Source organism: Canis lupus, chromosome 3 (assembly GCF_048164855.1).
Source record: "Canis lupus baileyi chromosome 3, mCanLup2.hap1, whole genome shotgun sequence".
Lineage (NCBI taxonomy): Eukaryota > Metazoa > Chordata > Mammalia > Carnivora > Canidae > Canis > Canis lupus.
The window spans coordinates 11,916,746-11,930,219 of NC_132840.1; the positions used below are offsets into that span (position 1 = coordinate 11,916,746).

At 35.6% G+C, this 13,474-nt stretch overlaps 1 protein-coding gene across 5 annotated transcripts in view; it reads left to right on the forward strand.

The window, feature by feature from the left end:
* The window catches only part of HYDIN (HYDIN axonemal central pair apparatus protein), a 383,131-nt gene that overhangs the window by 78,981 nt on the left and 290,676 nt on the right, over positions 1–13,474 (forward strand). For all 5 annotated transcript variants that reach the window (XM_072817829.1, XM_072817826.1, XM_072817838.1 and 2 more), the window contains 3 exons: positions 499–656; positions 2,739–2,864; positions 10,292–10,411. In XM_072817829.1, the coding sequence (XP_072673930.1) occupies positions 522–656; positions 2,739–2,864; positions 10,292–10,411 (381 nt within the window). In that variant the 5' untranslated portion in view covers positions 499–521. The remainder of the gene's footprint in view (positions 1–498; positions 657–2,738; positions 2,865–10,291; positions 10,412–13,474) is intronic.

Below are 13,474 nucleotides of genomic sequence, written 5' to 3' on the forward strand. Positions count from 1 at the left end.
TTCCTCTTCCTTATCTTATCTCATGCTACTTTTTTAGTCTCTGCCCAGCTGTGGAAGCCTGAAGCCTTATATTTTTTTATATTTGGATGGTGTCATGAGAGAGAATTGTCAAATAAATATAAAGTAGCAAATGATGAGCAGTGTTTGTTTATCTGAGGGGATAAAAGTTTTTATCTTTATTGAGCAGTGTTTATTTGTTTTTCTGGGGGGATAAAAATACCAAATGTAAGAACTGCTTGATTTCCGATTCTTCCCTAAGCTCATTGCAGAATCACTTGGTTTATTTAAAAGGAATCCTAGACTTTGGAATAAGGTTAATTCTGGACTAATTACATGGCATAGACTCCTGTAGTTAAGGCATTTGTTATAAGCATTTGATGTATTTTTGAAGATTAGTCTTTTCTAAACCTTTGTACTTGAAAAAGCTTAAAAAAATTTGTGATCTGTATTCAGGAATTAACTGTATTTATTCTAAACCCCTTTTTTCCCCACTCCTAGGTGAATGAAGGAAATAACTAAAAATGACCAGTAGAAGACTTGAGGAGTCCATGGGGGCTGTTCAGATGGGGTTAGTCGAAATGCTGAAAGGATTCAAAAGCAAGGTTCTGCCCCCCTTGAGTCCAAGGGTGGTTACAAAAGAAGAAGTAAATCGAATGGTAATGTACCCAAGACTTTCAAGTGTAAAATACTTAATGCAGTCTCCTCAGGCGGATGACAGCTGCTACTTGGCATTCTCAGAAATCAAACAGAGAATTACTGACCAATAATATCAATTTAGATAACATGGTAGCTTGCCACAGAGCTGAGGCACCTCTTAAAGCCCGAGAAGTTTTCGAAATTACATACCTCAAGGTAGAGGCTTGAGTTGCTTAAGTTAATCAGCTGAAGTAAGACCGTGCAATGAAATTATCATGGTTTTCTAAATGTTAGGTTGAACCTTATGAGACTGTCTTTTGTGTAATTCAAAAACAATGAGGTATCAGAATTCCATAGGGTTTGACCTTAACAATTTATTACCTGTTGATTGGCAACAGTTATTTCTGTTGGCACATTTGTAGAACAGAGAGTATCAAAATGGTGACTATATGGTATCAAGAAAAATACATTTTTTTCTCTGTCCTTTAAAACAAAACATATTTCTATTTTTTAAAAGATTTTATTTATTTATTCATGAGAGATGCACAGAGAGAGGCAGAGACATAGGCAGAGGGAGAAGCAGGCTCCCTTCGGGGAGCCTGATGTGGAACGCAATCCCAAGACCCCAGGATCACACCCTGAGCCAAAGACAGACACTGAACCACTGAGCCACCCAGGCGCCCCCATACTTCTATTTTTAATGAGTTATCATAATTTGGTGAGAACCAAATTATAAACTATATGCCATAGAAAATATCAATAACAATCTATAGGATTCAAGATAGTACACACTGAATTTTAAAAACCAGTCTTAAGTTATGTTCTGAGGAGAAAAAAAGACCTGCCATCACTCTCTTTTATGGTGGTTATCATTTCATATTTAAAGTAACTCCCGACTTTTTGCTTTTAAGGCTTCATTATTTTATTTATTTATTTATTTATTTATTTATTTATTTATTTATTTATTCATTCATTCATTCATTCATTCATTCATTATTTTTATTTAAACTGTGAGACAGCTGATACCTCTTAACATTTTAGTATTGTAATCTGGGTTCCAATCAAAAAGAACCTGAAAACCGAGTCGGAAGCAGCATTGAAATATGCCTTCATTTAAATGGGTTCAATCACAGAAATTAATTTTGTAGGGATTTTGAAGAACATTGATTTTAACCCAAAGGTAAAATGAATCAGCTAAATTATATGCCTCCGAATGTTTTAAGAAGTCTTGGTACATAGTTAAGCATTATGTTGCTGTGAGTGATCATCATCTCCCCGCATATAAAGTAAGCCCTGGAATATTCCAGAACAACAATATACTATTGTTTGGTAATAATAATAATGTTTGGTCCTGGGTAATTAAGCCTTGTTGAGTTATTAAGATGATTTTATTTAAATGATAGATTACATTTTTTTTCTCATAACATCAGAAAGTGTTAAAGCATTTTGTGTTCCTATTTGGATATGTGAATGTGAGTGGCTGCTGGATCTGACGATGGCTTTAGGGCCCTATTAATACAAGTTCTAAATGCACTTTTGTGATTTCTAAAAAGTTCAAACTCATTCGTAAGCTTTCCGGTCACTCTCTCTAGAGGATCCTCCCCATTTCACAAGATTCCTCTTGAAACTACTATAGCAGAATAGCTAAACACCCAAATGCTTTGCTTATTTGTTGTAACTTCAGTTGAGAAGTAGAAGCATTTCAAATTCCTTAGCTCTGAAGACTATAAGTGATTTTGGAAGCAGATTTGTATGCTCAAATGCTTCTTCTGAGCATCAATGTTAAACTCTTTGGGCATATTCCTGCAAGTTCCTGATTCTGCACTCCCCTACCCCTACCCAGTTTCTTTTGTGTGATTTCTTCAAAATCACAAGGAAATGGCAACCCGTGTCATTTCAAATTAGTGTGCAAAGAGCTCAAAAGCGCACATGTACTTCTCTTGTATTATTTAGTTAATTTAAATATTTTATAAGGGAACTTAGCAGCATTCCAGAATTGTCCAGAAAGCTGCAAACACAAATTATTCATTACCGGCACTTATGGAAACACTTTTTCAGTATAATCATCTATGAATCTTCAGCTGTTTTGTTTTAAATTCTAGCTGACACCCTCGGAGTTCCTGAAGGAAATGTCCCTCACCACAGAGCAGAGACTGGCTAATACACGTTTGATGTGCCGACCACAGATCATCGAACTTTTAGATATGGGGGAAACAACGCATCAAAAGGTAGCTGCTTTCTGTGATACCTGCTTATGAGGCAGTGTGAATAATGTGAACATTCTAAAACAACAGTCCCTAAGTAGTTATTGTTTCTGGGCTAATTTCCTTATTGGGTTTTTGTGTTATATATTCTTTTTCTACCTCTGTCGATTTTGATATCTGTGATTTAATATGGAGAGAAATACAATTAATAAATACAAATAATTTTTGACTAGTCACAGTTCCTGGCTACTTCTGGACACTGTTGTTTAAAGATTAGGAGTAGTTCCAAGGATTATAGGGGCCAAATCCAATTAAGTCATTTTACCACAACAAGAAATCCCTTCTTCCCTGAAGTGTCATCACTAGAAAGGAAGAAGGTGGAATTGTTTTCTAAAGGAGGCATTTGTTGTCTGTTTTGGCTCACTCCCAAGAGCCAATGTATCCTGTCGTCTCTAAAGGATAGTTATTTGAACTTGTTTCTATATTCTAATGTGAAGCATACATTCTAGGCTTTTAGGAGCTTATGATCATAAATAAGGTTTCAGTTCCTACTTTTAAATTTATTTCTTGAATTATGTGCTTTACTTGTTACATACAGATTATGATGGTGCGAAGCTCCATCAGTCAAAGTGATGGAGATCTGTCTCCTCTCAAAGGCTTCCCGGCCTATTTCTGAGAGATTTTCAGAGATCTTTCCCATGTGATAAATGAGTCCCTCAGACTTATTTGCTCTCACTACAACACCATTGCCACTCGTGTTTAAGTTCTGCACAAAATTTGCTCTTCCTCTGAGCACTGCTAGCTTTAGCTATTTTTTCTTCTCTGTTAGCATCCTCTACTTTTGAGGGCAGGAGACATGGCTTCTCCCAATGCTAATTCATCATGATCAAGGGCTGTTTGCTTCTTTCCATAGCATAACTGAGACCAGGCCATGCATATTTTCCTCTGTGTACTGCTTGTGTGTGTTTTAGTATTTTGACCCCTGCTATGAAGGATGATGAAATTAGTATAGTATATCTCATCATTGCTCCTCTTTCTTTCTCAACTCATTGGGTTGTTTTTACTTTATTTTCTGGAGTTTCATTTGTTAGTTGGGTGAAAGTCATCCTCCACCAATATCTTCAAGAAGAGCTTATGGAAACGATACTTCCTTGGCATAAAGGCAATGTTTGCCTGTTGCCTTTATGCCAAACTTCAGATTTGTTAGGCCTAAAATTCTTGGGTAACACATTTTACCCATAAGAGCTGTGCATGCACTTTCCTCACTACCTTATGGCTTTAATGGTAAGCAGAAGTATGATGCATAATGGTATGCAGAAGTGTGATGAAGCCAGCTTGATTTATACCCCACTACAGTTATGTGAATCTTTTTGCTCTTTTGTCCAAAGACTGTTTATTTTAATTTAATGTCCAGTAATTTTATTAGGACATGACTAAACTTTCCTGAGATATTATGTATCTTTAGTTACTTCTAGAAAGTTTTTCTTGACTTATCCAGTGTTTTATTCTCGCCATTTTTGGTTCTTTTCTTTAGGAATATCAATTATGAGCATGCTAGACCTTCTTTGTCCTTTTACATCTTGTATTTCCTCTCCATCCATTTTTCATTTTCTGTTCACTTCCATTTCATTGTCATTATATCTATCAGGCTATCCTCTGTGTCCCTTCCTTTGAGTTTTGTGTTTATGTGTGTTTCTTGTATAATTCATCCTTATGCTTGACCAGTTCGGCATTCTGGTTGTCTCACAGCATTTGATTCAGTGTCTCTTTTTTGTACCTTTTTATTTACTCATGGCTCAGATATCATATTCCTTTGATTTTCTTCCTATTTCACTGGTTGTTTTTTTCTTAATTTGTTTTTTGGATCTCTCCTGTTCCTGATCACTAAATGTTGGGGCTCCCCAGTACTTGGTCCTTGAACTTGTTTCTCTTCTGAATTTATCCTTTATATAACTCCTTTAGAAGCAGGCTTTAAATTCTACTTTGTAGATGATTATTTTCACAACTATTTCTCTTGCTATGGCTAATGCTCTGAACTCTGGATCACATATTCAGCCCAATGAATGATTGGCAGCTCAGACTTAAAATATTTAAGATTTAATGTTTTTGTTACCTTCCTTCCCTAAGGATATGATCTTTTCTCTTTTGTCTCTTCCATCTAGTATATAGTACCCCCGTTTATCCATTTCTTCAGGCCAGAAAACTACCTTGGAATTATCTCTGATGCCTCTTTTTTTTTTTTTTTTTTTTTTTGCGTCTTATTTGAGATCCAATGACAAGTACTATAAATTTCTACTTTCACAACGGTATCTCTAATCAAACTGCTTCTCGCCACCTGCACCACTACCCTCTCACCACTACCCTCTCAGTTTAAGTCATCACCCTTTAGACTACTGAAATAATCTCTCTGTTTCCATCTCATTGCTCCATAATCAATTCTGCACAAAGAGGAAAGAATGTATTTTTAATGTAAATTAGAACATGTTATTCCATATATAAAGCCATCCAACAGTTGTTTCCTATTGCCCCCAGAGTTATAGGGTCCTGCATCATCTAATCCTATTTCCCTCTTAGACCTCTTTTTCTTCCAATCTTCCCTAGCTCATTGTCTTCACATTGTGCCCCCCTCTTGTTCTTTAAACACTGAATGATGATCCCCATCTCAAGGCCTTTGTACTTGCTATTCCTGCTAACTGGAATGCTTTTCTATCATGTCTTTGCAGGACTTGCTTAGATCTCTACTTGGATGTCTTTTCCTCAGAGAGGCCATCTCTTCACATCTATTGAAAAGAGCATACATCCTGCATTCACTCTGTCTCATCTTCCTTTAGTTTTTTTATGTAGCCATATCACTGCCTGAACTTGTATTATGCATTTCTTTATTTTTTTATCCATTTCCCTAAGAAAGTCTGCTTCCCGAGGGCAAGGGCTTTGTTTGGCTTTGTTCATGACTGTGTGCTTAACACGGGGAAAATATAGGTAACTCAATTAGTATTTATTGAGTGATCACATGAATTTTTCATCATTTTGATTGATTAAGTACTCCCTACACTCTTAATTATTTGCTTTGTGCTCTCAGATTTTTTCCATTATGTCTTTTGCATTTATAGTGAAACAGCATAGCCAATATTTTCATTGTTTCTTATTAACTTTTCTGTTAACTGTTCTTCATTTACCATTTTCTTTATTCCTTTGTCTTCCTTGAATATTTTTGTATAAATCTTGATTTATCATTACCATTATTGTTACTACTCATTTTTGGAGGAAAGAAGGACATTTTTCCTGGACTTGCAATCTGCAGGCAGTTATTGTTGAGGCAGGTTCTAGCAGTGTCCCAGACCATCAGGAATCCTTCATGATTCTCAGCACAGCATTTTATGAAAGAGGAGTGTGTGTGTGTGTGTGTGTGTGTGTGTGTGTGTGTTTTGGAAGGAGGCTGAGAGGAAGGAAGGAAAAATGACTGAGTTGTATTAACCTTTCTTTCTCCCCATAGCTGTGACTTGTGTGGACCTTAGGATCCAGAGTCCTGCTCTTATAGCCTGTCTCAATGACTCACTGCTTCCTATGAACATGCGAATTGATGTGTTGCCATTTGGCCCTGCCTTCTCTATTATTTCCTGGAGCCAGATGGCAACAGGGAATTTCTTGTTGCCATCCCTGGTATTCTACACAAGGAGTTGGTGGTTATGCCTATGAGAGTGTGTCACCTGCTTTGGAGATCTGTATAGTGCAAGCCTTACTCGAGATCTGAAGTCGTGGACATTCTCACTGGACATATTCTCTTAACCTTGGTTATTTGTGGCAGGAGAGGTAGAGGAGAGACCTCAAGCTATCAGTTAAGACCTACACAGAGTCCATCTTGGCATCAGTCATTTTTGCTGAAATCCATTGTTTGCTCCTGCACTCGAGGGCTTCTGTGGTATAGCAAGTGATCCATATGCAAGGATTTGTTTCTGGACTTTTCCACACCATTGGTCAGTTTATTCAAATCCAAAACACAGTGTTTTATATATATATATATATATATATATATATATATATATATATATATATTCATATTTCTCTATTCAAATCTGTAGATATTATGGATTATATATTTATAATAAAAACAGAGACAGAAGAGGGGCAGAGAGAATCTTAAGCAGGCTCCATACCGAGTACAGAGCCCTTTGGGGGGCTTGATTCACAACTGTGAGATCATGGCATGAGCCAAAACCAAGAGTCGGTTGCTTAACTGACTGAGCTACCCAGGTGCCCCCCCATACATTTTTAAGTAAAATTTTTACTGAATTTGTATATGTATTATGAACATATAGCTTGATGAATTTTAGCAAAGTAAAGATATTCGTATAACCACCACTCAGATGAAGGAATGTAAGCTACAACATTACTGGCATCCTAGAAGCTTTCTTATGCCCTTCCCAGTCATTACCTGTCCCTCTTCTCCAGAAGAACTGCTAACCATAGGTTTATTTTTTCTATATCTAACCTTTATATAAGTGGAATACCACAGCATATACTCTTTAATTTCTGGCTAATTTAATTCAATATATTGTTTTGAAGATTTATGTTGTGTTTAGTAGTAGTCCGTTTTTATTGCTGTATAGTATTTCATTGTATGACTATACCACCAATTGTTTATCCATTTTACTGTTGATGAGCATTTGTTTTTTCCACATTTTGACTCCGAATAAATGATGTGTTATAAACACTCCTGTACATTTCTTTTAGTGCACATATATGCAATATTAGGCATACACCTAAAAGTGGAATTTCTAGGTTATAGGCATGTGTGTCTCTTTAGTAGTAATTGATAGTTTCCTGAAGTGTTTATACTATTATACTTCCATTAACTGTTTGAAAATTGCAGTTGGAATTGCTAATACTTGCTAATACTTAATATTATCAATCTCTTCAACTGAAATTGTTCTATTGGGTGTGTAGTGTTGTCACACTGTGGTTTAACTTGCAGTTTCTTGATTCTAATAAGGTTTAGCAACTTTTTATGCTTATTAGCCATTTGTATATCATCTTTTAGAAATTATATGTTTATGTGTTTTGTCCATTTCTTGGCGATTTGTAAAAGTTCTTCATATATCCTGGAGGCTAGTCCTTTATCAATTATGTGTATTACAAATAATTTCTAATTCTTTGGATTTATTTTTCATTTCTTAAAGGGTATCTTTTGATGAGCATGTCTTAAGTTTCAATATAACAAAATTGCCAATCTTTTCATTTATGTTTTGTATTTTCTATGCCCCATTAAAGAAAATTTTGCATTCCTCAACATCATGAAGATATTCCTCTTGGTTTTCTTCTGAAAATTTTCTTGTTTTACCTTTCATATTGAGAGATTTAATTCACTTGGGTGGTGTGTGATAGGAGTTAAATTGATATTTTTCATATGGAATATCCATTTAACCCAACACTGTTCATTAAAGAGAACATATCTCTTTCCCAATGCTTGTTAGTATTACCTTTGTCATAAATCAAGTGTCCATATATTTAAAGATTTGTTTCTGGGCTTTTAAATCTGGTACATTTGTTTTTAGGATAAATCATATACTATATTTCACTATCTTAATTATTCTGATAAATAACAATATATGATATGTTATAATATAATGAGTCTTGCTACTTCATAAAGCAAGTCCTCTTATCTTGTTCTTTAAATGTCTCTTGCTTATTCTTGATCCTTTGCTTTTACATATAAATTTTATAATCAGCTTTTTAATTTCCAAAACAAAAATTTTACCACATTTTTAAAATTAGATTTCATTGAATTTTTAGATCAGTTAGGGGAGTACTTGACATCCTTGAAATATTGCCTTTTCATTTATGAACATGGTGTATTCCTGTATTTATTTAAGTCATTTTTAATTCCTCTCAATAATATCTTATAGTTTTTCTGGATAAAGGTCTTACACAGCTTTCATTGAATTTATCCCTATGTATATTATGTTTTGGGATGCTATTTTAAATAGTATTATTTATAAATTTCATTTCCTAAGTGTTCTTTGCTAGTACATAGAAATATAATTGATTTTTGTTTGTTGACCTTGTACTTAGTAATAACTTTTTAATTCTATTAGTTTATCTATAGGTTATTTTGAATTTTCTAAATAAGCAGTTTTTTTTCTTCTGGGGCAAATGACAATTTTGTTTCTTTTTAACCAATTTCTTATATTAAAACAACTTTGAATTTCTGAGATAAACCCAATTTGGTCATGATATGTTAATCTTTTATTATTTTTATATATTGTGGGTTTCAGTTTGCTAATGTTTTGTTACTTAAAAAAAATCTATTATATAAGTAAGATTAGCCTATATTCTGCCCCCCCACCCCACCCATCATCATTGTTATGCTAACATCATCGAGTTGGGAGACGTTAATTTTTTTTCTTTCCTTTGAGAGAGTTCCTGTAATATTTGTGTTGTGTCTTTAAATGTTTGCTAGAATCTGCTTGTAAAGTTATTTGGGCTGGGGTTTTCTTTGAAAAGTTTTTACTTGCAGATTCAATTTAATAGCTACAGAACTATTCATATTTTCTATGTCTTCTTGTGTTAGTTTTGATAAATTGTACTTTCTAATATAAATTTTCACATTTATTGAATAATATCCATTTATTATCTTTTCAGTTAGTTCAGTTTCTGTTGTAATGTCCCTATTTTTGTTTTTTATATTGACTCTTTGTGCCTTTTGTCTTATTTTCTTGATCATACTCACTAGGTATTTTATCAATTCTGTAGTCTTTAAAGACTTGACTTTTGGCTTGTTGATTCTGTAGTATATTTACTTTCTATTTTATTATTTTTGTTGTTTTTGTTATCTCATTTTTTCATTTATTTGAATTTTATTATTATTTTTTTATGTTTACTATTACTTTTCTAAATTATTGAGATGGATACTTAAAAATTCATTTTGCAAACTATACTAAGGTGCCCCAGGGTGCAACTGTGTACTCACAGGGCATCATAGGATATTCTAAAATTTTAAGGAAACATGGTAGTACTCAAAACTTGTTGGATTCTACCCAAGCTAATAACTTGAGATAATTCATAGTTTTGACATTAGATCATACTGTTTTTGTTAGCTCTTCAGTGCCTCTTAGCATATATTTGTTGATATAGTTTTTCTTATTATTTTCATAGGGAAATTGGTTCAAATGACCTTATTCACCATTGCTGTAATGGAAGTTTGGGGTTAGTGTTCTAATTAACCTGTATTTTTAAAACTGAGGGCCAAATCTTCTACTTTATTTTGTATTAGACAAGTTGATCACAGTAACCTTAATACTTATAACAATTATTGCTTATAGTAGTTACCCCTTTCTGAGTGTTTCCTATGTTTTTTAGTATTAATAGCCATAAACCTATGTAGTATTTTCATATCTTCCCCTGTAATTTCTGCCACTGTGTGACTATATAATGAATTTACCCTTTCAATGCAGTTTTCAGGAATTGACCTGGATCAGGCATTATTCCAGCCCTTTCCATCAGAAATTGTGTTTCAGAACTATACTCCTTGTGAAGTCTACGAAGTTCCACTGGTTTTGAGGAATAATGACAAAGTGAGTATGTTTACTGGATGTACCTTTCATGGATATATAAGAAGGTATCAAATAAAATGGGATCCTGTAGGATCTTCGATAAATTCTTTAATTTGAGAGACCATTTAATGAAGACAAGACTATGTTGGTTTATTCATATGTATTCAGGCCCAGGTCAGTGCCTACCAAATGGTCAACTCTCAACATGTGCAGTAACATTTTGTTGAGTAAAATATTAGCTAGGTAATGTTATGAAAAATTTTAAGAATATTTATTTATTTATTTTAGATAGAGAGCGAGTGGGGACAGGCAGAGAGTGAGAGAGCCTTAAGCAGATTTTACTCTGAGCATGGAGCCTAAAGTCAAGCTTGATCTCATGACCCCAAGATCATGATCTGAGCTGAAACCAAGTTTGTCGCTTAACCGACTGAGCCACCCAGGCACTCCAAATGTCATGAACTTCTTATGTGTGACTGGTTCAGTGAGGCTTTCATTCAAGATAAGGTGAAGCATAGATTCATATTCACTTACTCTGCATTAGAGCCACTGTTTCCCCAAATGTAGGTATAAACTCTACTCTAATTATTTATACTTTACAAATTGTATATTTAAAAAAGAACTTAAAAAAAATGGAGCCTTCTTTCCCCTTTTTCTATCTCCTCCCTTCTACCTTAAATAGCCTTCAGATTTTGTCTACAGATAGTTTTGGACAGCTTCTCCCACTGTATATTCCTTGTCCTTTTGTGGTTGCGACTGAGAGTTTCTTCTCCATCCATATGCCTTTTTTTCCCTAGAGATAAATTATGGTTTACTTCAAGAAAAGGTATTAAGTGCCTGAAGATTTCCTTGACATCTAACAATAATGGAAGAAAAAATAATGTGGGAAGTCAGCATGAAGCACAGTTAAGTGTGAAAAGTAGTCAGATGGGGAGGAAGGCATCTGAGAGATGCTGAACTTCAGATGTGAAGGCAGGTAGGAATACCTCAGGAGTTTAAGAACGTGGAGAGAAAAATTCTCTCTATAAGAAAAAAGGGAAGATAAATGAAGACTATGCAAGAATACTTGAAGTTATATTTGGTACAGTAGCTCATTAAAGGAATCAGTGATGCCTTTCAGAGATCAATGGGGTGATTTAGTGACAGCAGAGTCAGACTCTGGAGAAAACGGTATATTTAGTTTTTGGCTTCCGGACTGTTAGCAAGACAAGCTCAAGGGATAGAAGTTAAAAGGATAGGCAGAGAGAAGAAAAAGAATCTGAGATGCTTAGGATCATGCCCCTAGACCTCAAGAAGAGATACATTACATAGACATCAGGACTCTTCTCTTTTCATATAGGGCTGCCAAACAATTCCCTTTGTCATTTCCAGTTCTCTTTTTCCCTTTCTCCATGACTTTTTGACTTTTGCTCAGATATTTTAAGGCTGTTAAAGAGAGAGGAGCTAGCCCAAGGGATACTTTGACCACCCCTCCTTGGCCCTAAACAAGAGATGATTGACATTAGGCATATATGGGCAAGTAAAGGGCATTTTGTCTGCTAAAGGGGCACTAAGTTCTCATGGGTAACCCAACACTTCTTGGTTAGATGCTGCTACAGTGTTGGACCTCACGAAAGGAGGGTCCCTATCCAGGGAAAGTCCACCTACCAAAAAAGCAGATAGATTTCTCTAGCCTAGGCAAGCTTGTTCTTGGGTAAATTACTCTCAGGGCTCTTAACTGGGTGACTGATATAAGCCTGCCTCTCTACTTCCTTAGTTCATGGACTCATAAGGAACTGCTGGGATAGATGTAGGGCACCAAGAAATGCTTTCTGTGCTATTCACCAGTGTTTCCTCACTGAATGCAGAAGACAGAGGCTGTTTGGTCATTATTTCTCTATCTCTCACACAACATAAGGTGAGAGTAAGCTATGAGCACTCTATAAGCCACAATTCAATTCTACTTGGGATATAATTATTAGCACCCCGACTCTAGAGTCAGACTAATCTGGTAGATTTTCCCAGCTGTAGACTTTGGGTAAGTCACTTCGCTTCTCCGGGCCTTGATGATACTAATAGTACCCATTTCAATAGGTTGTTTGGAATATTAACTGAGATAATGAATGTGAAGTATACAGCTCAGTGCCTATCATATAGGAAACGCTAAACCATTATTATTGTTATTATAATCAGTAGTACTAGTATTGCTGTTGTTTTTCTTTCTAGTTTTTAACCCATAATTATGCTCTTACCAAAAGTATTCCCAGCAAGCTTACATAAGCTCTGCATGTCATAAATGACACCATACATTCCCCTTACCAGCAAAGCCAGTTGGACTCCTATCAGATTTGCACACATCTCTTCCTTACTTCCCCAATCTCTAGTCTTAAGATCTCTCTGAATTCTCTCTCTATTTCTTCTTACTGTGCTCATCTGGGTTTCATTTTTGAGAGGTTGTACAGGTTCTTTTGTACTCATTTTTTTACCTAAGACTTCTCAGGCACCCTTAACTATAGTTCACTTTAAAATAAATTATTTATTCATTAGAAAGAGAAAGAGAACACAAGCATGGGAAGCAGCAGGCAAAGTGAGAGGGAGAAGCAGACTCCCCACTGAGCAGGGAGCCCATCATAGGGCTCGATCCCAGGACCCCGAGATCATGACCTGAGCTGAAGGCAGACACATAACCACCTGAGCCACCCAGGTGCCCCTGTATTTGTTTCTTCTGCCCCCCTTTGAGTCTCTTAAAAATTTTTCCCCCTTTTCTTGTGTCCCTGGAATCTCCACCCCATTTTCCTCACAATCCTATTTGTTTTATTGCTTTGACTATCTTCAATAAACAGAGATACTCTGGGCGAGGCAAGCATAGCAGAGGAAGCCTTGAAGCAAAGGAAACTGTTTGAAGCCACTCTGACACTGGCCTGGGGACTCTGTACTGCTTCCTCTGTTTATTCTTGCTCATAGTGTTGTCTACGGAGGACAGTCCCCTAAGAGGGAAGGTGTGGATAATAGGCTGGGACTTGGGAAAGATGTAACCATAAGGACAAACATCTTGTTCCCATCTGTAGGATGGAGGTCATAATGAAACTCACTGGTTACTGAGAGGAT